We start from the raw sequence: 24344 nt of genomic DNA, 5'->3' as shown, positions 1-24344 counted from the left end.
TTTGTTTTGTGTTTTTTCTCCACCAATAATGTCAGAAAATCTTACAGAGTCCAAAAAACTGCTTATTTAAAGAAAGAGTATGTTATATTTTCACATAAAAAAGCAAGTAATTTCCATCCATCCATCCATCCATCCATCCATCTTCTTCCGCTTATCCGGGGTCGGGTCGCGGGGGTAGCAGCTTCAGAAGGGAGGCCCAGACTTCCCTCTCCCCAGCCACTTCTTCCAGCTCCTCCGGAGGAATCCCAAGGCATTCCCAGGCCAGCCGAGAGACATAGTCCCTCCAGCGTGTCCTGGGTCTTTCCCCGGGGCCTCCTCCCGGTGGGACGTGCCCGGAACACCTCACCAGGGAGTCCAGGAGGCACCCTGACCAGATGCCCGAGCCACCTCAAATGGCCCCTCTCGACGTGAAGGAGCAGCGGCTCTACTCTGAGTCCCTCCCGGATGACTGAGCTTCCCACCCTATCTCTAACGGAGAGTCCAGCCACCCTACGGAGAAAACCCATTTCAGCCGCTTGTATCCTAGGCTGACCAAACGTCCGTATTTCCCGGGACATGTCCGTATTTCTTATTTTTAGAAAGTGAGGAAATGTCCTGGTTTTTAAATTACTTTCATTGGACTATTGAATTTACTGGCACTAGGGCACTGCGCGTGACGTAATCCCTGAGCCGCGTTAGTGCAGGCAGCCCTGTTCTTAATCCAAGGTGTCGTGGTGTCCCCCAACGTGCCGTGGTGTCTCTCCCTTCTCCCCCCGTCCAACGTGCCATGGTGTCTCCCCCCCGCCCAACTCCCCCACTCCCCCCGTCCAACGTGCCGTGGTTCTTATTCATCTTCTTGACTTAATATCAATCAGTTGATTAGACTGCATAAACTTTACTTCTTGTTTAATTTGTTCCCCGAATTTGAACCCGAGTATCACAATTTAATTCCTTCTTCCATTTTTTACCCTGTTTATACCTGAACTTAAGCTAATCCACATCAGTTAATCTATTAATTATTGTGTTTGTAATTGCTGTTATTATTATTACTTTTATTTTTTTTATGTTTTAGGCTTTTCTATTGTTAAAGATCTTTTAAAACATTATAGTTTGAAAATAATACAGTACTCCAAGTCAAAGCAAAGATTAGCAGTAAAACTTGTTTATCTACATAAAAATCTCCACTTATGTGAGTTTTTTTAGTCTCTAATGGTGGCAGAATTGGACTATTACTATTAATAATAATGATGTTAATAATAATAATATATTACTATTTATTATTATTATTATTATTTCATGTTGTCTCCATCTTTATTCCTTAGGAGATGCTTGCTATCATGAAGTCCATCTATGACATGATGGGGCGATACACGTACCCCTGCGTACGGGACGATGCGCCGTCAGAGCATGTTGATAAGTTCTTCCAGGTTCTGAACGCCCTATTTTATGCTAACATAATGTATTGAAAAGTATTCTCCTCAAAATGGTCCTGACTTGTTTATCCTCTTTAAGGTTCTGTTTCCTCTTCCAACAGAAAATGGACAAAAACAGAGACGGGGTGGTGACTATTGAAGAGTTCATAGAGACGTGTCAGAAGGTGACTCATGATCCCACAGACAGAGCAACACCATGTTTAACGTCACGCTTTGTTGAACAGCACAGTTAAGCCCAAAACTACTCACACCTCTGGCACATTTAGATTTAAATTGTTGATATTCAGTCAAGAAGTTTATTTTCTGATAGAAAGTGAAACGTGATCAATTTGGATATATTATTTTTATTTAGATTTCTTTTTTTTCTTTTTTTTTAAATAGACTGGCACATTGAATTTCTTTTAGATATGTCTCAACATTCAATTTTTTTAAAAATCACAGTATTACCGACCAGCTTTTTGTATTTTTCTGCTGGTATTTTGACTTTTAATCATTTTTATTGATAAAATCCAAGTGTTTGAGGCTGGAAGGCCTCTGTGACATCACCCTAATCTGTAGCTCACTCCAAAACAAGCATTTTGCATCTTCTGCTCTTCTGATGAATGCTGGTGTTTCTTCTGGAAATCTAAAGGTTTAAAACCACACTGACGTGTGATTCCCTCATAAGTGCTGCAATCCAATTAACATACGCAAACATTTTTGATATTGGCAATATTGCATGAGAATTATTATCTTATTTAACTTCATGATTTTCTCAGGTTTATATGAGAGTACATTGTTAATTTTGAGCTAGACTTGTATTTTTCTTTACCAATTTAAGGAAACTATTGGAAAAACAATTACTTTTATCCTCTTATATTATTTAATTAAGTCTTGTGTGAGAACATCTGATGGGTTTATTTCTTTAGTGTAAACTCTTTCTGCTGAGAAAATATATAAGTGTGTTTTAATGTAAATATTCAACTTTTGGTCCTTTATAAACTTTGGTACGGAAATTCATATTGTTTAGAATATTTTGCAGCATATTTACAGACAGATTTGTAGGCAGAAGGAACCAGCTAGGAGCTGCTTAAAAAAGCAAAACATTATTTCCATAAAATGACATTTTGTTTAAAATACTTGTGTATGTGAACATTTTATAGGGCAGCTGGTTAAGATTCTGAATATTTGGACACTTCAATTCAACAAAGTGGCCAAGTGTTTCTTGCTGCAATTTTGAATTAAAGAAAAACATTTACAGCTTCTGATTCTCTAGTCACAATTGTCTGAAGGCTGCCTTAACCAATTGAAAATAATTATATCACTGTTCATGAGGGAAACGTAAATTATAGTAGTACACAAGTAAATTCTAACAATGCCATGTTGTTGTACATACTGCATACTATAATTAGAATAAAACTTGAACAGTAAGCACAGGTTGATATAATAATACCAAGTCTGCGTCTGTTTTTTTTTCTAGGCAACTACTTCATGTAGAAACAAACAAAAACACAGTAGGGATACGACCTGTGTTTACAACCGCAGATCTAACTACATCTGCACTAATGAAGGTTTTCAATCCGTCCTGCTGTCCTGTTCTGGCAAAAGTTGTTTTTCCCCACATGTCAATTTATTGAATCAACACCCAAAATAAAAACCCACCAGCTGTTAAAATGTGTGATTATGGCAGTTGAAATGTACATAAAGTATTTTTTAGACTCACCACACCATCATTGCAAAAACCCCCAAAACAAAACACTTGTTTACAGGCTTATAAGTGTATTGTTATCTAGCAAGCATCTTTGCTTTAAAATGTCATTTATGAGAGCTATAATTACTTGTTTTGGGAACATCCCAGTGTTTAAATTTTATTAATCTTTTATAATTTCTCTCGTAAGACATGTATACAATTTCAATGCCGTCCACTGAAGAGGAAACCCATAAACATCTATTAGAGCTGTATTACCAACATTAACCAAACATTTACCATAAACTATTTTTCTCAATTAAGTTTGATTGGTTTGGATATTTTTTTTCTCCTAATAAAATTAATCATAATTTGAAAACTGCATTTTGTATTTAATCAGGCTATCTCGGTCTGATATTTTAATGTGTTTAATGATTTGAAACATTCAAGTGTGTCAAGAAAGCAGAAACTGAATAAAACTGTAAGGCAAATGTGTCAAACTTAAGGCCCGAGGGTCAAATCTGGCCCGCCATAGTTATTTACGTGGCCAAATTACATCATTGTGAAAAGATGTTGAATGCTATTTAATTTTACAAAGCAAGCTATAATATTTTAGCAGTTTAACAAGTAGCTCTTTGACAAAATTCCTGATCTTGGTGTTTGAGGGAGCGAATACTTTTTCACATCACCGCAGGTTGTTTTTGTACTTGGTTTAAAAAACAGAGAGACGTTTTTCTGAAAGTGAGTCTAAACTTTAGCTTCTTATTTTCGGTTTTTATCTCCACAGGACGAGAACATCATGAACTCCATGCAGCTGTTTGAAAATGTGATATAAAACAGAGCTGGATTCTCTCAGTAGTTTCTCCCTCATTAGCACGTCTAATTACCCAGCCAGCTCACCCAGTTCTCAGGCGCTGCACTAACACTTAGAACCGCTACTGAATCACAACGAAAGTACTGTAAAAACACAGGAAGCACACGTTTGTTTCCGCTACCCTCTGCACTCCTTCAGCCGCATCAGAAACTGTCCCTGGATTTTAAAGGACTGCTTCAGTGGCACGATCAGCTTCCTGAATGGCATTTTCTCCCACAACAGAAGAGCTCCTTGTGCGTCCGTCATCAGATGACCACTGACCCGACCCGAATCCTCATGGAACCTAGCTTTACCACCAACGTAAGCGCTCGTGTAGAGACAGACGTTTTAGATCAAAGGAAAGATATTTTTTAAAAATTCACATAAAAAGAGAACTACAGCATGTTTGAAATATGAGGTTAGCTTGCACTAAAATTTTCTGATTATGTATAAAGGCTCTGTAAATACCTGCATCTGATGCACCACTGATGGAAACCAGTGTGTTTGTATATATGTATAGTTAATAGTTATATATCCTGCATTGGGTTGGTGTTTTCTGTGCAGCACTGGATGATGGAACAACACCCGAACTGAACAACTGCTTAAGGTGTTCCTGTGTTATTCTGTTAGATACTTTTCATGTTTAGTAATTGAAATTATTTAAAAAGTTCTATCTTTTTGTAATCTCAAAGATTATGTCAACAGGTCCGATTGGAAAAGTAAATTCCTACTGTGCTCTGGACAAGTAAAAGGACTGTGAAAAGTGTTTGTATACTAACTTAAGTTTGTAGCATATTAATGCAGTATACACGAGCATGCTGACTCAGTCGCAGTAAAATGTAAGGTGCAGCTGGACCTTTGTGAAGTCACAACATTAAAGAGCCACAAATTTGACCAATTTCACAGAGTTTCTATTTCAACATTATCTTTTAACCCCTTTTGGACGACTGATGCTAATTAGCTTCATACCTGTTTACCACGAATGTCGTTGATAGATATGACGCTCATACTACAAAATGCCTTTAGAAGTGCTTTACTCCCATCTAGTTGTTAGAGTGTGAACTACACTTTGTGCGCAGAAGTACGTAGTGGCATTTCTAAATAGTCTCCATTACTTTTGGCTTTGAGGCATTTTAGCGTCACTAGACAATAAAGGAAAGGAACAGAGTAATTTGAGTATTAATCAAAAATATATATAATTTAAGTTTTATAGTAGAAATTGTGAATACTGTGCAACTTTGAATCAAAATTTTATAAACTTTTATTTTGAGGTCAGTAAAATAATTAAAAGTAGATTACATAAAATGAAATATATATATTTAGAAAATGAAAAATAGTGTAAAAGTAACATAAGATGAAAACGGGTCATGACTAGAAGTCTCAGCCAGAAAAAATTAAGAGGAAGGATGTCAATTTCAGATTATAAAAACACACAAACAAAATGGTTCAAAACAAAACCAGTTTCTATTTAACCACTTCAGATTAAATTTATTAAATCCAAAGTTATTTGGAACCTGACAATTTGGAGTCGGAGTAAAGCAAAAATCCAAAAACACAGTTAATTTACATCTAATTGCAATTTAGTAGAAAGCCAAGCAGTGAAAAGTTGTCTATCTAAGATTTCCAGTAGATTGCATCAGCTTTTTGCTTCACTGCAATTCCCTCATCATGAGCAAGCACCAAATACCAGTGAAGAGGAACGGCTCTCTTTGACCAGCAAAGCTTCAGGAAAACCTGCTCAGGAGGAGCAGAAATCCGGCTGAGTGTTGTGAGAAAGCACAAGCCTTTACCAGGAAAGAAAAACAAAGAACACAAACATATGCAAACCTGCCTAAAGCATAAATGGAGACTAAATATTGCACTGTTTGGAAATGTGGTTTGTGTCCTCTAGCTATAGATACAAATAATAAAATAGATAAAGAATACAAATCATGTCAACAAAAAAGTTGCAATATTAAAGAGATTCTAATTGTGATAGGCATGATTCTTAATTTGATTTTTAAAAGACACATTTCAACTTTTTTTTCCCCAGGGTGGAATGATTAAAACAATAAAGGGTCTGAATTGCATAAACAATCTAATATATATATTCAAAATCAAATTCAAAATACTCAATTGATCCCTAAGGGAATTTGAATGTTGTTGTGACTCGTATGTTCTCAATGTTTTTCAAAAAGTTGTTGTAGAGACAGTAAATGGTAGATGGCCTGTTTACCATTCTTATACGGAGGAAAAGAAAAAAAATCTAAATATGATCTACATGATCAAAAATTGCATTAACTTGTTTTCTTTAATAGCGTGTGCCTAAATTTAATCTCAATTATTTTCACGACATTTCCACCGATTGACTTTAATTCGCCGATTGCGTCTTATAAGTGAAGTTAAATAAATAGCCAATCACATGTGGTTGCTAGGGGAAAATAATAAACATTTGACCAATCAGCATCGCTGAATTAAATGTCTACGGATCGCTCGGAAGTTGGCCCTTGCCTGAAAGTTTTGGGTCGCCATGGTGATACAGTTGACCATGGCGAGGGAAAGCTTTGAGGGAATTCTCCATCTTTATTGACAATGTAGAGGATTTTAAAGGTTAACGGTAAGCTACAGCTTCTGTTTCTCTGCGTGTTTTATTAGCTTTAGCTGCCATATTACTATTCTCGTTTTTGTTGTTTTACTTTTTTGGTTCATCAGCTGCTGTCATTTCTTTGCAGATCATCAGTTAACGTTGCTTTGATTAGCATAATGCTAATTCTGCTCTGCATAAATTTAGCTAAGATTTCTTTTTAAAAATCGTTAGAAATACTGATGATGATGTTTCTGCTGCCTTTTTTGAGTTTCTGCTGTTCTTATAATGTCAATGTTTGGTTGATGGTGTTTTCTGGGCATGAGTCATTCTGATTTGGTGTTGGACAAGGAAGAGCTGAAGTTTCTTTACAAACATTTGTGTCAGGTAGATTTTATTGAGCTCTTGATTGTTCCTGGGCTAATTTTTTCAGTCTCCATCAGAGTAAGTTTAACTCAACATTGACAAATTGGTGCCTGCAAGAAAAAAGCTCCAAGACTGACAACAATTCAATCAGATTGGATGCTGTTGGTGTTCACATGAACAAGCCAAATCCTTTCTGTGAAAGCTTTTCTGGTCAGACGAGAGAAAAATCAACTTGTTGGTCACAAAGGAGTCAATTTGAGGCTTTTAAACGTAAGAAGAAGGTACCAACTGTTAAGCATGGTGGTCGCAAGATCATGCTTAGAGGGTGTTTTGCTGCCAGTGGTATTGATTGCAAAAGTGGATAGAACAATAAAGATTGTGGATTATTTCCAAATCTTCCAGCTAAAAGTAGTTTTGGAAACAAGCCCTGATCTCAGCCATATTGAAAATCTATAGACTCACTTAAAAGGTGCATTTGTTCCAGCAAACCAGATAGTTTAAATGGACTCCACTGTTCATCATCAGCCTTAAGAATGGCTCCCAAACTTGGTGTGATTCCTCTGGAACTCGCTAAAAGACAATAATGTAAATATTTGTGGGATGACTTTGAGCCAGTATTGTATAATTTTCCCACCATGTGGATTAAAAGAAAAGAGAAAACATCAGAGTCATACACACTATACTGGGAATGCAAATGATTACAATCAATCCATCCTGGAAAAGCCCAAAATTACTATACTTCTGCTCATGATGAAAGTATGCAAACCTTTTTATGTCATTATAAGTAATTTCATCCTCTACTATTCTGACTTTGACTTGCCTAATACAAATAATCTGTATGTTTGCATTTTTTTAAATTTTATATTACATTTATATATTTATAAATGAAAATGTAATTTTCATAATATATTCAAAACAAACAAAACCTGAAGATCAATGCATTATTTGCAACTATTGTTACCATTATGAACTTGTATGATATGCATGCCCTTGATGAGTGTTTGCAGTCCTCATTCTACCATAATGAGTGTAAAATGAACCAAATAAGTAAACTTAAACAGATGCAAACCCCCCGCAACATTGTGTGAAAGTAAGCAGCTCAAGACATGTGGGGACATTATTGCCCAGAAACACATTGGGCACTAAAGGGCAGCTTGTGCCCTGTTATCAAACCTGGTTATGCCACTGATGACTCAACCTAGTGTGGCTAATGGAAGTAGTGAAACCAACCACTAGGTGGCAGTGTGGCGGAATACATAACCTAAACCCACGCCATATGCGGACAAAAAGACCCACTTTGATAAGTGAAGGCTGCCGTTGTTTGCTCTTGTAAAACTACTGCCAAGCAGCAGGGGAAAAAAGAGACGGCTTATGCAAGAAAGGTTATTATTTCAGAAACTGTTCCAGGATCAGTCTGACATCCTCACGCTGATGGAGGCTGTAGATCGTCCCTGCGCTCCTGATTGGCTCAGTGTTGACTCGGAGGCGGGGCTAAAGGCTGACCGTTAACGTCACTTGAGTTATGTGAGCATGCGTAGTGACTTTCTTCAACCCCGTGGCTTTATGAAAGCCGATACAGGGGCAGTATCCTCACGTCCAGGAGGTGTTCCAGAAAGCTTCCGAGGTATTATATATAGTCAAGGAGCAGGAGCTGGTTCTGGAGGAGTCAGACTTACCTCATCGGGCTTTTTGTGATTGAGCTGCTTCCCGACTGGTCGTCTCCAGCTCCTAAGCCAGCGACAACAACACAAGCCACGGGGACGAGCCAGCGGACGTAACGCTAGCCAAGAGGGGAAGTGGGCTCCGTCTTCTTTTTCATCGGGCAGGTGTGTACAAAAACGAGCCATTTTTAATCCTGTGTGACGGATTTACCATACCAGTGGATTTTAGTTAATCTATTTTGACTAAAATTCTCAGTTTGGGAAGCGGTTAATTTTTTGAACATCCGGTAACTCGGACCGGCTGCTGTTTAAAGATGTTAAGAGCTATCCTCCGGCTTTTGAGGACTCCAAGTACTTGCGTGACAGCGAGTCTGCTGATGCTCCTCTGTGACCGAACAAATCAAGGCCCACGTGTTTAAGCTCGTTCTTCAATACATTCAATTAAAATTGGACTAATTACAAAGCGCCAAAGTAGTCTGGGGGCACTGTACATAAAATAAAAATGATCATATGGAAATCCAGGTACGTTGAGTTAATTTAGGTTAACATTTATTGGAATGAGTTATAATTCATTCCAAAGAGTCAGATTGGGTCCAGAATCTGACTCTGCCATAATGGTAATGCATTATGGCTGGAAGTCATAATGCATTATCAGTGCAATGTATCTTCACATCGCTGCATTTTCTCATTCAGAGCAAGCATAAGGTGGCAGGGGAGAGGAACAACTTTCTATTAACGGGAGATAATAATCAACCAATTCCCTCAACTGGCTGGGGACAAAGAGAAATTATTAATTTGTGTCAAATATAACTGCACTACTACAGCTATGAATAGATCATAGAAAAAACCTGCAATTTGTCAAGGTGAGTCTAAAAAACCCCAAAAAATAAAAGAACAACGTGTGTCATGTTTAGTACTAAGTGTCCCATGTTATGACCAACACCCAGAACTGGAAATGCTCTATAATACCCCATCTCTTATACTGTTGTACAAATATAACAACCACTTAAAAAAAAAATAAAAAAAAAAACATTTCTTGATGGCCTGATAAGCTTCAGCTAAATAGGGCGACTGATGCAGCCACAGGCAGCACAACATTAATGCAATATCACAGAAAGTGTCTGGTAGACAAACCACAACAAATTTAACCTACTCTTGTCAAAGTCTGGATGATAAATATTCACTCGCATAGCTTTGTATCCAGTGTGTATCAACATTTTCATTTTGAGCTGTTTTTAAGTTAATAATATCATCCGCCACTGGGGATTCGCCTCAATAACCATTAGCCTTCCAGCGGCCTGAGGATTTATTTAGTTGCCTACAAAGTCGCTGATTTATGGCGTCTTACAAGTAAAGATAAGAGAACTAACACTGATAACTTCAGAAAATATCAACTATCCTTTGTGAAGAAAAGGAAGCTTTCATCAGTATGGGCCAATATCAGCTTAACTAACTGTCCCACCCAAATTTCTCTGAATAAACAATGATTCCTTTAGCAGTAGAGGCAGTTTAAGTCTTTATATAAGTAAATAGAATCCATGTTCTCTGTTGCTTTCCTCTGTTTTTCACAATAGCTGATCCTGGATGTGTATTTCACCTAGAAACTGTGGCTTATCTGTATGTTTTATGGATTCTTCAAGGTTTTAAGATACTAACCTCTTTATTTTGACTCTGTTTTTTTAAAACAGTCTTTCAAAGCTAAGTAAATACATAAAATGATTTCTCTGATATAATTTTGATGAGGAAGATGTGGAAAACCAGCTTGACTATTATATATATATATATATATATATATATATATATATATATATATATATATTTATATATGACCTTAAAAGCTTACAATACCATTAGGCTGTATTGTTTCTTTATTCATGATGATGTCCTGGAGACATTACCAATGTGGTGTCTATGTGTGTGTGTGAAGTAACTGTGTGTGTTTATATGTGCATCAAGTGGACTTCCTGCTTTTGCCCTTTGTGTTCAGGGTCATTAATCCATGATAAGATATAGGAAGGCCATGGTAATGTTATTCTGTAGCAGCTGTATTCAGTCCATGGTCGGTTATAAATGTTTGTTAGTTCCTGCTGCAGTGGAGTGGTTTAAAAAATATGCTTTCTTTCAAATGCATTACCATGATTAGAACACATTGGAACATTTTATAAATTCTTCTGCATTTTTAACATTTTTCTGTGCTGGAGGGAGATTTTTTTTTAGACATTTCTTGAGGATGAAACCAGTTTTTTGGCATTCTGTGCTTTTTGTTACAGCTGTCTTTACGTGCTGGCTTTGTGTTATTTTTAACAAGACCACAAATGTTTAACTCTGACTGTTCACATGCGTACGTGCGGCCAGTGCTGTCATTGCAGTGAAGATGCGTATTAGGCCTGGACTTCTTCCAGGATAAAAAAACTGGCCAATTAACAAAGTTGTACTTGAACCAAAGCCAAAGGTTAGATGATCGGTTTGTTAACAAGTGTGTTCACTCTAGCGTGGGACTTGACACTGATCTAAAAATAGTCTTCATTTTGTTGCAAGAAACTAACTTTTCAGCAACATGTATTGATTTTTAAAACATACTAGTTCCATTGCCAGATTATTTTACCTATAACAAGACATTTTTCTATGTTTTCCTATGTGGCATTATGTGTCGAGGTTTCCCCAAGAAAACTTGCTTAGCCCGGTGGTTGGGGCGCTTGGCAGTCACCGTGTTTTGTCTTGGCCCACCGTATTTTTGATTTAAAAAATGTTTAAAATTGAAAATATCACTTTGGAATTGGAAGATTAATATCTGAACACCAACTATAAAGTCTTAAAAAAATGCTAAATATGTATATATAAAAAAACTGAAGTAAATAAGCAATGCTAAACCTGCCTGGTGGGGGCACAAGTAAGCCTAGTGACCGGCCAGGCTTATAATACACTGAGGGAAACCCTGTGTATCTAATGATCCAAAATACTAACGCTCTAATAGGTATCTGCACAAAAGAAAGCAATCTGATTCCAATTTACTTTGCTCTTATTTTATTACTCAAATAAGAAATTCATAGATGTGCAAAATTTTACCTGGATGTAAATAAAAAAATCATTGTCCTATCATCTTTAGCATATGTTTTACTTCAAATCTTTCCATTGAGTCTGAGTAAGCAGATGACAGGCTTACTGGCCAGGTTAAGGTGAACTGGGTTGCAGAAATGGATTCTTGGCCCCGTTTTCTCTTGGCAGCATGTGACTAAGATTACACTGAACCAATGGGTCAGGCACTGCCTTCACACTGTACAGTGAAGGTGTGTGTGTGTGTGTGTGTGTGTGTGCGCGCGCGCAGGTGTAGTGTTACAGTATGTTGCTCCTGATAAAGTGACACACCTTAACTCCTAACTCTGTTTTCATTTTTATGTTTTCTGTATATAATCTGTTTAAATTTTCCCAGTAATACTTCAGATTTTGGTTTTTTGAGCTTCTGGTTCTACTGAGGTAGTAATTATGTAAAATGGGGATTAGAAATTGAAAAGGCATCCGATTTATTTTATTTTTTTGTTCCTACTTATGGCCCTGTGAAATCAGTTTTCTTTTCCCGATCCCACTTTTTTTATTTATTCTGAATTTCACTTTTTTTCAATTTAACTATATTTATTAAACCAAAAGGTGTGTAATTATAGAGTGATTAAAATCAATAGCCAAGGAAGACCACGTTTACTTTTGTCTTTCATAAATACAACAATGGTTCAACAGACCACTGAATGATTTTACAAGGTCTTAAAATGCTTTTAAAGAACTCACAACAAAGAATCTAAAGTTTTTCACATTTTATAAAAGAAAATATGTCACAAAACCCTTCAAACAGTCAAATCTTGGGCAAACTTCCAGAACCGCACAGTATTCTGGGGGGATGTAGGCAGAGGAACGATTTTAGCTGTTCGACCTCTCACTGCCAGCTACGCTAGATCCATGGCATCGACTAACTCGCACACTCTTTGGTTACCTAGCAACAACCTGCAGAGTAACTTGTGGTTACCTAGCAACGGCCTGTTGAGTAAGTTACAGAGCAGCAGTTGGCATGGAGCAAACACTGTGGAAAAAAGGGCAAAGGTCACGTCAGCAGTTTGGTAGCATTTTAGATATTTAAAACAAAAAAATCATGTAAGTAATTATTGATATCGTCCAATATGAAACACTTTTCAGCCATATCGTTCAGCTCTACTTGAACCTTGCACTAAGTTTAATTTTTTCTTATTTTATGTTTTTTGAGGATGTCTGTGCTTAACTGAGATTTTATTTATTTTTATTTTTTTTGCCATCGCTGAGGTTTTTTCAAGCCTCTCCTTATCAAGTAGTGTCAGGTACAGGAGCTGCAGTCATTAAATTAAGTAGTCCTTTTTTTGCCAAAATGTATTTATATTTTTTTGCCCAAATTCCCTTTGTCACACAATAAAAGGCATTATTTTTGGAAGGTGATGATATCCATGTGTGTTATTGTGAGGGTGTGACTGAAACAGCCTCAGGTATTTATTTGACAGATACTCATGTCCTAACCAACAAGCGAATCTACTTGCTGATTTCCTTGGAAATGCGGCTGAGGGAAAAAAAAACTGTTTTTATGTTTACAGTTGTGTTTGTTCCAACGTCCAATAAATCAAAGTAAAATTACAGGGATTGCTGACGACGCATATTAGATTTATCCTGGATTTACAAGGATTTGTGTTTTACCAACACAAGCCAGTTGCTGTATTCCATATCCACAAACATTTCGCTATTTATAAAGAGCACAGAATCAGCATATTATTAGAAAGTGCTAGAAATGATAGTTTAATGACAGTTAAACTTGATTTCAGTTGATTAAATTTATTCTGTTAAGAAATAAATGTGTGCAGAAAAAAACCTAATATTTCTGTTACGGAATACTAGAAATGATGATGAATTCACAGATTTCAGCATGAAAATGATATGCATTTTAAATAATATTAAATGGAAAAGCAAAGCACTAATTTATAAATTAATTTATTCAAAGAAATGACTAAAACTAAAGCAATAAAATGCCAATAACTTGTAATTGAACATTGTTCCTTTTTTGAATGAACCGTGTCTACTCTTATGTTCACTGGGACTGTTAAAAACAGGACGGAGCAGAATCAGAATAGTTTATTTTTTTGAACTTCTTTGCTGAAATTGACTCATTTGACGTAGATTCTTAAAAAAACAACATGTCATTTTGTTCACAGAAGTGCCGAACTTGACGCCAGACATCGGACTAGGTTGACGGAGCTTTGTGCAAAGTGTTGTGTGATTGGTCAGAAGTTTGTTGCTGTGTTTTATGGACTCAGACGGCAACATTGCCATTTCTCATCAACTACTTCCGATATCCAGTTTGTATCCGTCGGACACTTGAATACTTTTTGGGGTAACGTGTCGACTGTTCAGATAAATCCAGTTTGGATAAGTAAGTGGGAGCCTTCACTTGAAGACAAGAACCAGAACATATCTTTTATAAGTTGCTGTTTAAATGTGGATTACAAAATAGGAAGATATAGGGATCAGAGACTGATGCACCTGACTTCAGTTATGTTTGTTCATGTTTTTTGGTTCAGAAACATTTCCTCTGAACCTTTAGCTTGTCTGACATTTTACAAAATGAGGTCATTTGATGTTGTAAAAGGAACTGGAGCAAAGCGGTGGCCTACTTTGTATTGAAGTTATCAAGATTTAATCAGCAGGTTGACAGATGATGAATGAACCGGTAGCAACATGCCAAAGAGGGTTACTTATTGACTTGCTCTGTCTGAACAAGAAGCGGATCACGTGAACCGTTTCTGATCCCGTACCCGGAATAAAGTGTTTTACACCCAAGATAACAATTTTTCAAGCAAATTTTCTTGAAAAGGTGGTGATATGAATAATCAGCAACCAGCAGGCTATTAAACAGAATGACTAGTTTGTGCCTGAATCCCAAGAAAGGCATAAAAAGTTTTGTTTACCAGACCAGGCCTTATGGCTTTTCTGTTGAAAAATATCAAGTATGACTTAATTTTCCAAATAATTTCATTTTCCATCAGTAGGTATGAGCAATTTGTTCCAATCAAATGGAAAAATACATGAATTTACTAATGTAATAAAACTGTGGAGCCTATAAAAACGCAAAAGGTTGCAAATAAGTTTCTGCTTCTCTCCAGAATCTTCTGGCCTTTCACACATGAACCGGAGTGATTAACAAGCAAAGTTTGGAATAGTTTAAATTAATATAGCCTGTAAATTTTTACTTTTTAAAAAAATGTTATTCATCAGGAAGGCAGTTTCAGCTTTAGGTTTTGGTTCTGCATTGCTTATTCTGGTATTATTGGGTTTTTTGAGCAACCTCACCCACTGATGTTTTTCATTTTTTGATAGTGTTGTTTTTATCTCATCTTTAACACCTTATTTGTTTTTATCAACCCTGTCCCTTATTGCATCACCACACCTCATATCAAGAAGAAAACAGCTCCTTTGGGGTTTTCCCAGGTTTCACTCTGAAATATATACAATACAGCTGCAACGTAACACCACAGTTCAAATCAGCTGTGAGTTTCTGATCAGTGTTTCCCAAGGTTTTCATCTTCTGACTCACACAACAGATTGAGAAGTTTTATTTTACTAACTTAGCTATAGCAGTTTTCTTTAAAGAGTAAATATACTTTAGCCATTTATTTAAAGCTTGTTTGATTTTAGTTAAGACCTCACACATGTTGATTCCTGACCCTAAACCTTTACTTTTATATATAGACATAAAAACTATTTGATGTTTCTGTTTACATTGTTGTTAAAGAAAATAAAATCAAATTATGTAAGATTTAATTATCCAAATTCAGTTTATTTTAGTCCAGTAGAGTCCATCGTACAGTCTGATGAAGATAAATTAGATTTTGATTAGTTTTATTTTAGGAAATTTACAGCTTTACCAAATGAGAAAATAAAATACTATTTTATGACCCACTAATTTACCAAAAAAGGCTTAAGAAGCCCAGGTTTATACTTGCCAGTATACTCCAGTTTAATCCAAATTATAATACAAGACTAGAAAATTCAGTGGATTTTGTGAAGCCAGTTGATGGTTTCCAGTGGTTGGCTTTGCAGCAATCCCTTTCGGAGCCACCATGTGGCAACTGTTGGCATAGCCTCCATGCAGATTATTAATGTTTTCAGTATTTCGGTGGCGTGTTCGTCACATGATGCTTCTTCAGTGTCAGTGCTGGTATAGTTAGATAAAGGCTGTTACACTCTGATTAAATGTCCTCTGGGAGTAATTGCCAATAATTGGTATGACTGCATGTGAGGCATATTGAAGAATAGTTATATTTTTGCTGTATCATAGGTGCTTATAAATATGCAAATTAAGATGAAATGTGATTACATTTACCTTTTTTTATTAGCTTGCATCTTTTTAATTAAAATTAAAATTTTGTACTGAATTTGCATAAATTATATCTTACTTTTGCTAGTGTTGTCAAAGAAAAATGTTTTATGTATTGTGTATAATACGGTAGGCATTCAAATACTATGGTGGCCCAGAAGGGTCAACAAAATGCGACAAAAGATGTTGGACTAAAAGTAAAAGCATGCTAAAATGGAAGTTATGCTAGCAGGTGTGGCATAATTTCTAATTTAGTTTTAGCATCTCTTCTGCTGTGGCTTTTGCATTTTGTTGACCCTTCTGGGCCACCATAAAATACTGTTTTATAATGTTAGAACGACGTCGGTACGCAAGACCAATCAAAACTCTCAGATGAAAACAAACCCCATTCTGCTGCTGTTAGTGAATTAGTAATTGATAACTATTTTAATAGAATTATTTTCATCTTGAAGTTTATGTACTATGAAATCTGATGTTCTGCGTGGCTGCAGTGTGATCTGGGCTATTTTCTCCAAAGGTCATGATATTTAATAAATGTTCCCTCTGAGATTTTTATGCGTTGAGGAAAAAAAGTAAATAGTGTTTAGTTTATTTGATAAAGTAGAATATTGGCTCATTGATTGTGAATGACAAAAATGAGCCAATGTAAACCTTTAGCACAAATCCAATCTCTTATTTTTTGACATCTCAGGCTGATTATTGCAGAGCGCTAACCCAGTTTTATAGCCTGGTGTGTGCCAAGACACAAGCTGTTTTTAGCTCTTGAAAGTGTTGCAACATAGTACAATTGAATCATTTTATATTATGACCCACTTTTTGTAGTTTCATAACTTTATTTGCTATAAAAACTACAGTGCATCTCCTATGACATAGGTAAAGCAAAGGTAGATAGAAGGAAAGGCTTTTCTGCTGTTACTTTCCAAACAAATGAAACTGGTTGCCTGAGCTGCATTGAGTGTGATCTCACGTTGGCTTAAAGGATTTCACCAACTTAAAGCAACAACAGATACCTTGAATTTAGATCCCCGCTGGGCTTAGTGGAAAAGACGGCGCTAGAGACTCTAGGGGGTTTATCAGCCTATGGAGGAGTACAGTAACAGTAAATGTTGTCTGAGAACAAAGTGAGACATGACTTCCATTCATCTGCTGTTGGCGCCAACCTGTGTGGGCCAATGTGCTGCTGTAAGAACCAAATGGAAAAAAACTTTGAAAATATCAACTTGTTTACTGGTTTAATGAAAATAAAGCTTCTCTAAGTGTTGAAAGTCATCTTTTATTTAAGTTACTCCTCTTTAAAACCATTTATACACAAATTTGTCATATCCTACGATTTCTTTATATATATATAAATATATATATTTTTTACAACTTAAGTCTGATTTATTATTGGATAAAAAAAAAGCTGTTTTTTTTTTTCTTTTGTAAGAAGAAGGGACTGTCAAGTTAATGACCAATCAACTTGGCATGCTGTGACTAGGATCTAATTGGAATATATGCAATTAAATTAAAATCTTTTTGATGAGATTACGTTGGATTAATTTTAAATTAGATTTGAATCCCCATCTCAAAGACCTGCTTTCATGCAATGTTTGGCAGAATGATTGATTCCAAATGCCATGCATTAAAACTCTTCATGCCAGTATTGCTTTTGCCCAGTTTTATTGTCTTCATTGCCTTTTTTTTATGCCAACAGCTGATGGAGATATTAGTGGCCAAAATATACTGTTCTAAAAGAACTCTAATATATAGTAACACTAATGGAGAAAATATGAGAAAATTACAATTAATTGTCATTGTATAATTGATTAATTTGTAAAAAAGTTTCTTTGCTTTTCATCGCTCAGCCCAAATTAAATCATTTATTCCTGGACATGCCTTGTCTGCCTTGGAGTCCCATCAGACTTAATATTTTAAAGTTCTCGGAGTCCCATCAGACCTAATATTTTAAAGTTCTTGGTTTTAAATTAGTTATAGAATATAATTTATTTCTCCTAGGATAAATTTGGCATTTGTAAGGGTGTTTACTGCATAGTAGCTGCTGCCAAAAACAATGTTTGCCTCTTTTCAAATACACATTTTGTAACCGAAGTCCTTTTACAACATGTTAAAGTTACAAAACTAGAAGAGTGACACAACACATGCCCATGTGTTTGGTTATAAAACCAGAACAGGATGTCCATAGTTTTTTTTATTTTTTCTGTTAAGCGGTTAAATGACTCAGCATTTACACATGTGGTCGGGTCTTGCAACTTGTGTAACGGACTAAGAATGGGCCGGCTTTCCGTAGACAACTAGTGTGTCACTAAATAAAACGCTTCTTGACAAATCAGCACTGCGTGTGCATGATGATGTCCATAAAAAACACAAACGGTTATTTTAGCTGAGCATTTCGGATACATTTTCAACCTCAAAGCATCATATGATCAGTTTGAATTTTGAAAATATCAGCATTTCTAAGCATTATTGACAATAAACATTGTAATAACGTAAGTATTACGAAATGCTCTGAATATAACAGAAGCTCCCATAAATAGATAAATCTTGATATTAAAGTGGGTTAACCAAACTTATCTCGAGTCAAGCTTCCACTCCCTAATGCGGCTGGAGTTTGCATTTATCTAGAGGTTTGCATTGAATTTAAAAACATTTGAATGTTAGGAAATTTATTCTGGTGGTTTAGGTGAAAGCATTCAAATCAGCAGTTGAAAGCAGGCTTAAGGTTTGTAGGATTTATTTTCTTTACTAGTCATTCAGTCCTTAGAAAACTTTATTGCAGCTGTTGTTGCTCAAATAATAAAATCCCAGATATTTGTTTGTAATCATTTGAAAGATAAATGAATTGGGTGTTTCTAAAATTTAGCATTTAGTAAACAAATAAAAATATACACATTTATGGTAAACTGTTATTGTTTTCTATCTGTAATGCTGGAAAAAGTACCTCACATTTTCTGCTGGTGTGGTCCGCTTTTACACGGCACTGTGCCAAAAAAAAAATCAAACCTTCTGCAAAACACGTTCTCCAGGTTGAAAATCTAAAAACTTCTTCATGAAATGCAAACCAAATTGGAGTCGCATCAGATTTTAGTGGTTGCAAGATTTTTCTTTAGTCCTTGCTAAACGATCATGAGCCTGCTAACATTAGACACGCGCATCGTTTTGGTTGTATTTACCCAGAATGCCCTGCAATATAGTCTGCTTCCTGCTTTTGGAGCGGTCGCTAGGCCACTTGCATTCAGATATACATTCAGACCGCACCAAAGTTCACTTCAGCTGAACCGAGACCGAGGTTTGTAGCCAGACCAGAGTTAACTTTTTTTTTTGGTCCACATCAGTTTGATTGTGCGTTCACATCCCCCTAAACGAACCGGACTTTCTACACAAACAAAGTAGAGTTAAATTGAAGTCGACTAAACGGGGCTGGTGTGAATGCACCCTAAACTTAAGGCTTTAACAAAAATGTCCAGTTTCTTCATTAGTTTGGGTTTTCTAACTACCAACTATGGAACCAGGTGGGAGTAGATTACTGTCAGGTTTTGTCTTCTTGCTATGCATGTAATCCCATTCTGTATGTGTCAGTCTAGACTTCTTCTCATTCCTTCACTGCTGAAACGTGAAACGTGCTGCTACCCTTTAATCTCCGGTTACCTCTGCTCCACTGGCACGTAGCCGGTCACCGTAAACACAACCTTCCCGCTGTTTTACATTTCCCTCCCCCTGATGTGGTGAAATAAAACCTCGTCACGTGTCGCCTGCCACCATCACTGCCTTGTGTGACTCTTTCATGTGTATTTTCAAGGTATGCTATGTTCTTTTTCTTGGGTCAAATGATTTCGCAACGTCTCAACTGACATTGAAAGTGTATTTGGTGGTTAAAGTTGAGGACACCAGCAGAACAATGTAACACGAATGCATAAAAATGTTGTGACTGCGAAACCTTTGAGCTGTAGGTATGTCAGAGTGGAAATCTTCCCAATTCACCCAAATAAATGTTTCACAATATGATTGTTTATCGGAAAAAGCTTTTAGTGTTAATACTAAAGCAGGAAAACAACTTTTACTTTTATAGGGTAAACTTGAAATGCCTATTGGGACATTAAAATGACTAAAATTACTTTTCAGGGATCTTAATTTGGGTAATTTTACCTTCAGATATTTCCGCTCTGGGAGCTTTTGTTGCTGCTTTTTGCTGTATGTTTTGTACATACTGTCCCTGCAGCTTTTACTATATTGCAGTTTTTTTTCTTTAATCAGTACAGATCAAAACTAGTAAAAATAGTTACCATTTCTTTATTATGTTTTCTGGAAGTCACTTAAATAGGTGTACCAATTTGATAACAATTCAAAAAGGAAACGTTTTACTTTATTTATTGGAAAAATGTAAAGTAAACTAGTAATTACTGCATTTCTGCTCAACAAAATTTAAGTGTTCATCTACAGTCATTGGACTGACTCTTTCTTTGGTAATTTAAACCTCTGCTCACAATTCACAGAAAATGAAATCTAGTACACACAAGGCAGGCCAATCAATCTAAATAAATGATGAGACAGAAACAAGCAAACATGTTTACGAAGAGAACAGGTCCTGATGAAGTTGTGCTTCAAATTACGACTTCAATCTCCTAATATTCATACTTAAATCTGGTAAAATTGTAACTTTTTTTTCTTGTATTTTTGCTTTATTCTCATAGCAGTATGACTTTATTCTCATATTGTTAAGACTTCTCGTAATGTTTTTCTTATCTTACTACTACTTGTATTATTAGAGCTTTATTCTGAAAACTTTAGGACTTTATTCTCGGATTATTCCAAATTTTGTATTTCTACTATTTTCATAATGTTACTTTTATAATTAAAATGTTCTGACTCGCTACTGGCAATATGATGTTTTTTGTATTATTGCAACTCTTTTCTTGTATTATTACTTTAGTCTTGTAATGTTATGATTTTTTTTTTTTTTGTCGTCCAGCCTTATTCTCACATTATTCAAACTTTATTCTGGTATTATTATTACTTATGACTTTTATTATATTATGAGTGAATTCTCGTAACAACACCCCTCTATTCTCATACGACTTCTCGTAATATGACTATATTCTTGTAAGATTGTCTTTATTCTCTTAGTATTATGACTTTTTATTCTTGTAATCAGTTATTTTTTCTTAGCCTGGGCCTAATGTTCTGTCATAATATTCCCACACTGCTCTGCTCCTTTCACTGCCTGATCAGGTTGTTGAGTCTTGAACATTCAACATCCTTCCTCTCCTGGAGTGAGTTAAAATAAAAATAAATACAAGTTAATTCTCATCCAATTTATTTTCTTTCTCTCATAACTTATTTCCTCAGAACGCTCTCCTACACGAATATTCCTCCTCCTTTCCATCACATTTTACATAACAAGAGAAGTTAGATTTATAAAACTAGATTTCTCTTGCGTTGCATAACCAGTTTCCCATCTTTGTCTCGCTCCATTTCTCTGTTCTTTTGTTTCTTTATTTATGTTGGTTATGATGCTTTGTTGGGTCTGGATTCCCAGACACCAGGCATAGATGAGTTGGACTGCAGGGGGGTTTAGTCTCTTGGGTGACTGAGGAGCTGGAGCATTTGAGGATTTCATGCTACAGTAGCGTGGCTCTTCTGGTGTTGGAGCATGACTCATTAGACCTTAAGTCACCCAGGGGCTGCTGGGATACTTCATGTCAGATTACACATCACACAGCTTATCCACAGCGCTGGGTTGGCCTCAGGCTGGGAACCACTGAGATCAATGGTTTGCTCTGTTTTCACAACATGCTGTAAAACATTCACAAGCTTGAACGTGACTGGAAGATGTTTAACCTCCAAATTAAATATCTGTATTTTCCCCTGACTTGCAGCTGAATTAAAGTTGAATACTTGCAATTAAGATGCATGCCAACATTGTTTTTAGTAATTTAGTTTAAGAAATTGTCAGTAATAATAAAAAAAGAAAAAGGCATTTAGGCATGTAAGAATGAAATGCTGTTTTGAAACATTTTTGCCTGCCTACTCCTAAATATGCACATGCACTGCATGGTTTATGTGCTCAATACTTGTTCATACTCCCTTTTTTTTTTTTTTTTTTTTATAAAAAAACATTTCAGCTTGGTAAGAACGCGGTCGGCCTGCAGCTCTACTAAAGTGTTGAGGAGACCCATGTTCCTTTAGATATTCTTTCTGCTCACTACATCTGATCTTATCTGAATTGTGGCATTGTTTTGCATTTGATTATCGTTGTATACGAGTAGAAACTTTGCACCATTCGGTCAGCTAGCTTCTCTTGATTTGGCTCAGACCAAGAATTGAAAAGTCAGATTATGAAAAATCTTTTTTTTTCTAGTAATTGTACCAACACTCAAACCTCCATTTTATTTATTTATTTTTTAATTGCTGTAAATAATTTATAGAATTATCCTATTCAAAACTTCCATACCTGTGTACACGCGTGTTCTTTTTTAGATATAAAACTAAGGAAGTTTGACACACTGACAGCCATCTGTTTGTGAGTTCATGTTGGTTGAAAAACTATCATTTTACAGTTGAGTTTATATTCACTGAATACCAAATACCTTCTCTTGTTTTAAGTTTAGCTAAAATTACCCAAATTATTTCTATTTGCTAAATGCCACAATAATGAGAAAATGCATTGACACAATTATTTGTCGATGTATTCTAAATCGGAGGTCTACATAAAGAATGAATGACGTGTCTTTAAGTAATGAGCCCACATCGTCATGTTGTGAAATGCTTTGTGAAATGCTGACATGTTCATTTATGCTTTAAATTAAGGTACAAATTAAAGACAGCAGACTAATTAACATAGTTAACAGTGTACCAGTTGCTTACAACCAAAATTGGTCTAGAACACGGCCAATATTCTGACATGTTTGAGTTAATTGGAGGTATTTTAAGTCCACACCTGAAATGCACCACGTTTCAGGTGTGACCTGAACAAAGGGAACAAAATATTTACCTATACTTGAAGGTGCCGCATTAATCTGTTCAAATTAGCTTGGTAATGGACACAGGAAAAATACCTTTATTTAAGAAGACATGTTCTGTGGTCTGATGAAACTAAATGGGTCTGTTTGGCCATAAGGAAGTTAAGGCTCCAGTATAAATGGGTCTTCCACACTAAACATACAGCTGCAGTGGTTACAAAGTGACTTAAGGACAACAGACTCAATGCTTTGGTGTGGCCGTCACAAAGTCCGGATATCAATGCTCCGGAGAAGTTGTGAGCAGATCTGAAAAAGCGTGAGTGAGGTGACCTAGAAACCTGACAGAGTTATATTGGTTCTGTCTGGAGGAATGGGCCAGAACTCCAGCAAACTATTTAGAAACCTGTGGAAGAAAACTTGGAAGATTTGACCCAAGTCATATAATCCAAAGGCTATGCCACCAAATATGTAAAGTCAATAAATATGACATGTTCCATCATTTTGGCATTTAGCAAATGGAAATAATTTTAATGATTCCAATTGACCTAAAACAAGAGAAGTTTGTTCTGACTTAACGCCACACAGGAAGAAATAAAATGCTTTGTTATGAATTTGATGTTTGTTTAGAGGATATATTTTTAGCATTATTGAGGCCTAATTAGTATTAAATAACAAATCAGGTTTAATTTTTTAAATTTGTATGAACTCTAAAATGACTTTTGAAAAAAAGATGAGCTGTAGTTTAATGGCTCACTACTTCAGCTGAAGAAATTACACCATCTCAGGATTCTTGTAAATCTTGAACTCTGACCTCAGATGTTACTTTTTTAAAAGCTCTTCCTACATGCATAATCCTGCAACTTATTTCAATGTGGAGGGATTATTCTGCCATACCTCCTTCTTATCAGCACATTAGTCTCACTAATGCGTGTTGTTTGTGATTAAATGCTTTCTGTCAAATTAACTTTTGTCTCACCTCCTCCTTCCTCTTCTTCCTCTTTATCCTCGACCCCTGTGTGTTTCTCCTCTGTGCCTCCCCCACCTCTTCTTCTCGTTGCTCTCCTCCCTCCTTCGACTTCCTCCTGCTTCTTCTTTCTCTTGCTACTCCCACACAGATGCTCCCAGCCGCCCAGCTTGACAGGAGTGATGGGATGTGTCAACTAGGTATTACACCTGTCCCAACATCTTACACTGCAAGCAGTGATAGTGGCTGGGGAGGGCGCAGGGCTCCAAAGCTTTAATTTACGACAGGAAACGGCTGTTAAAAAGGCAGATTCAGGAAAAATAAAGATGAATAAATCAAAGGAAACTACATAATTTTAGGCCTAGAAGAAGTTTATTGTAGTATTTGTACATTTCTGTTCTTGACAGAAAAATACTGGTAGGAAATTAGCAGAGAAATTAAAGATTCAGTGACATTTTTGACGGATTCAAGTTATTAGAAAACTTGCATGCTTCTATTTTAGTAAAATATGATTCTAGTCCA

At 36.1% G+C, this 24344-nt stretch overlaps 2 protein-coding genes across 19 annotated transcripts in view; both read left to right on the top strand.

Annotated features, from left to right (window-relative positions):
- kcnip3b (Kv channel interacting protein 3b, calsenilin) overlaps nucleotides 1–4825 on the top strand; it is a 54583-nt gene extending 49758 nt beyond the window's left edge. For 5 of the 15 annotated variants that reach the window (XM_044108916.1, XM_044108908.1, XM_044108990.1 and 2 more), the window contains 3 exons: nucleotides 1302–1406; nucleotides 1514–1576; nucleotides 3866–4825. In XM_044108916.1, coding sequence (XP_043964851.1) covers nucleotides 1302–1406; nucleotides 1514–1576; nucleotides 3866–3913 — 216 coding nt within the window. In that variant the 3' untranslated portion in view covers nucleotides 3914–4825. Of the gene's footprint in view, nucleotides 1–1301; nucleotides 1407–1513; nucleotides 1577–2871; nucleotides 3844–3865 lie in introns of those variants that run through there. The other 10 variants (XM_044108891.1, XM_044108967.1, XM_044108984.1 and 7 more) reach the window with 4 other exon arrangements.
- Nucleotides 4826–6427: 1602 nt separating this feature from the next.
- The window catches only part of slc23a2 (solute carrier family 23 member 2), a 41081-nt gene continuing 23164 nt past the window's right edge, over nucleotides 6428–24344 (top strand). The window contains exons 1-2 of one of the 4 annotated variants that reach the window (XM_044108863.1): nucleotides 6489–6527; nucleotides 23974–24022. In XM_044108863.1, coding sequence (XP_043964798.1) covers nucleotides 23974–24022 — 49 coding nt within the window. In that variant the 5' untranslated portion in view covers nucleotides 6489–6527. Of the gene's footprint in view, nucleotides 6528–8407; nucleotides 8687–23973; nucleotides 24023–24344 lie in introns of those variants that run through there. The other 3 variants (XM_044108858.1, XM_044108878.1, XM_044108870.1) reach the window with 3 other exon arrangements.

Source organism: Gambusia affinis, linkage group LG03 (assembly GCF_019740435.1).
Source record: "Gambusia affinis linkage group LG03, SWU_Gaff_1.0, whole genome shotgun sequence".
NCBI classification, from domain to species: domain Eukaryota; kingdom Metazoa; phylum Chordata; class Actinopteri; order Cyprinodontiformes; family Poeciliidae; genus Gambusia; species Gambusia affinis.
Note: the sequence above shows the minus strand (reverse complement) of the source record. Positions and strands in the feature narration are given on the sequence as shown.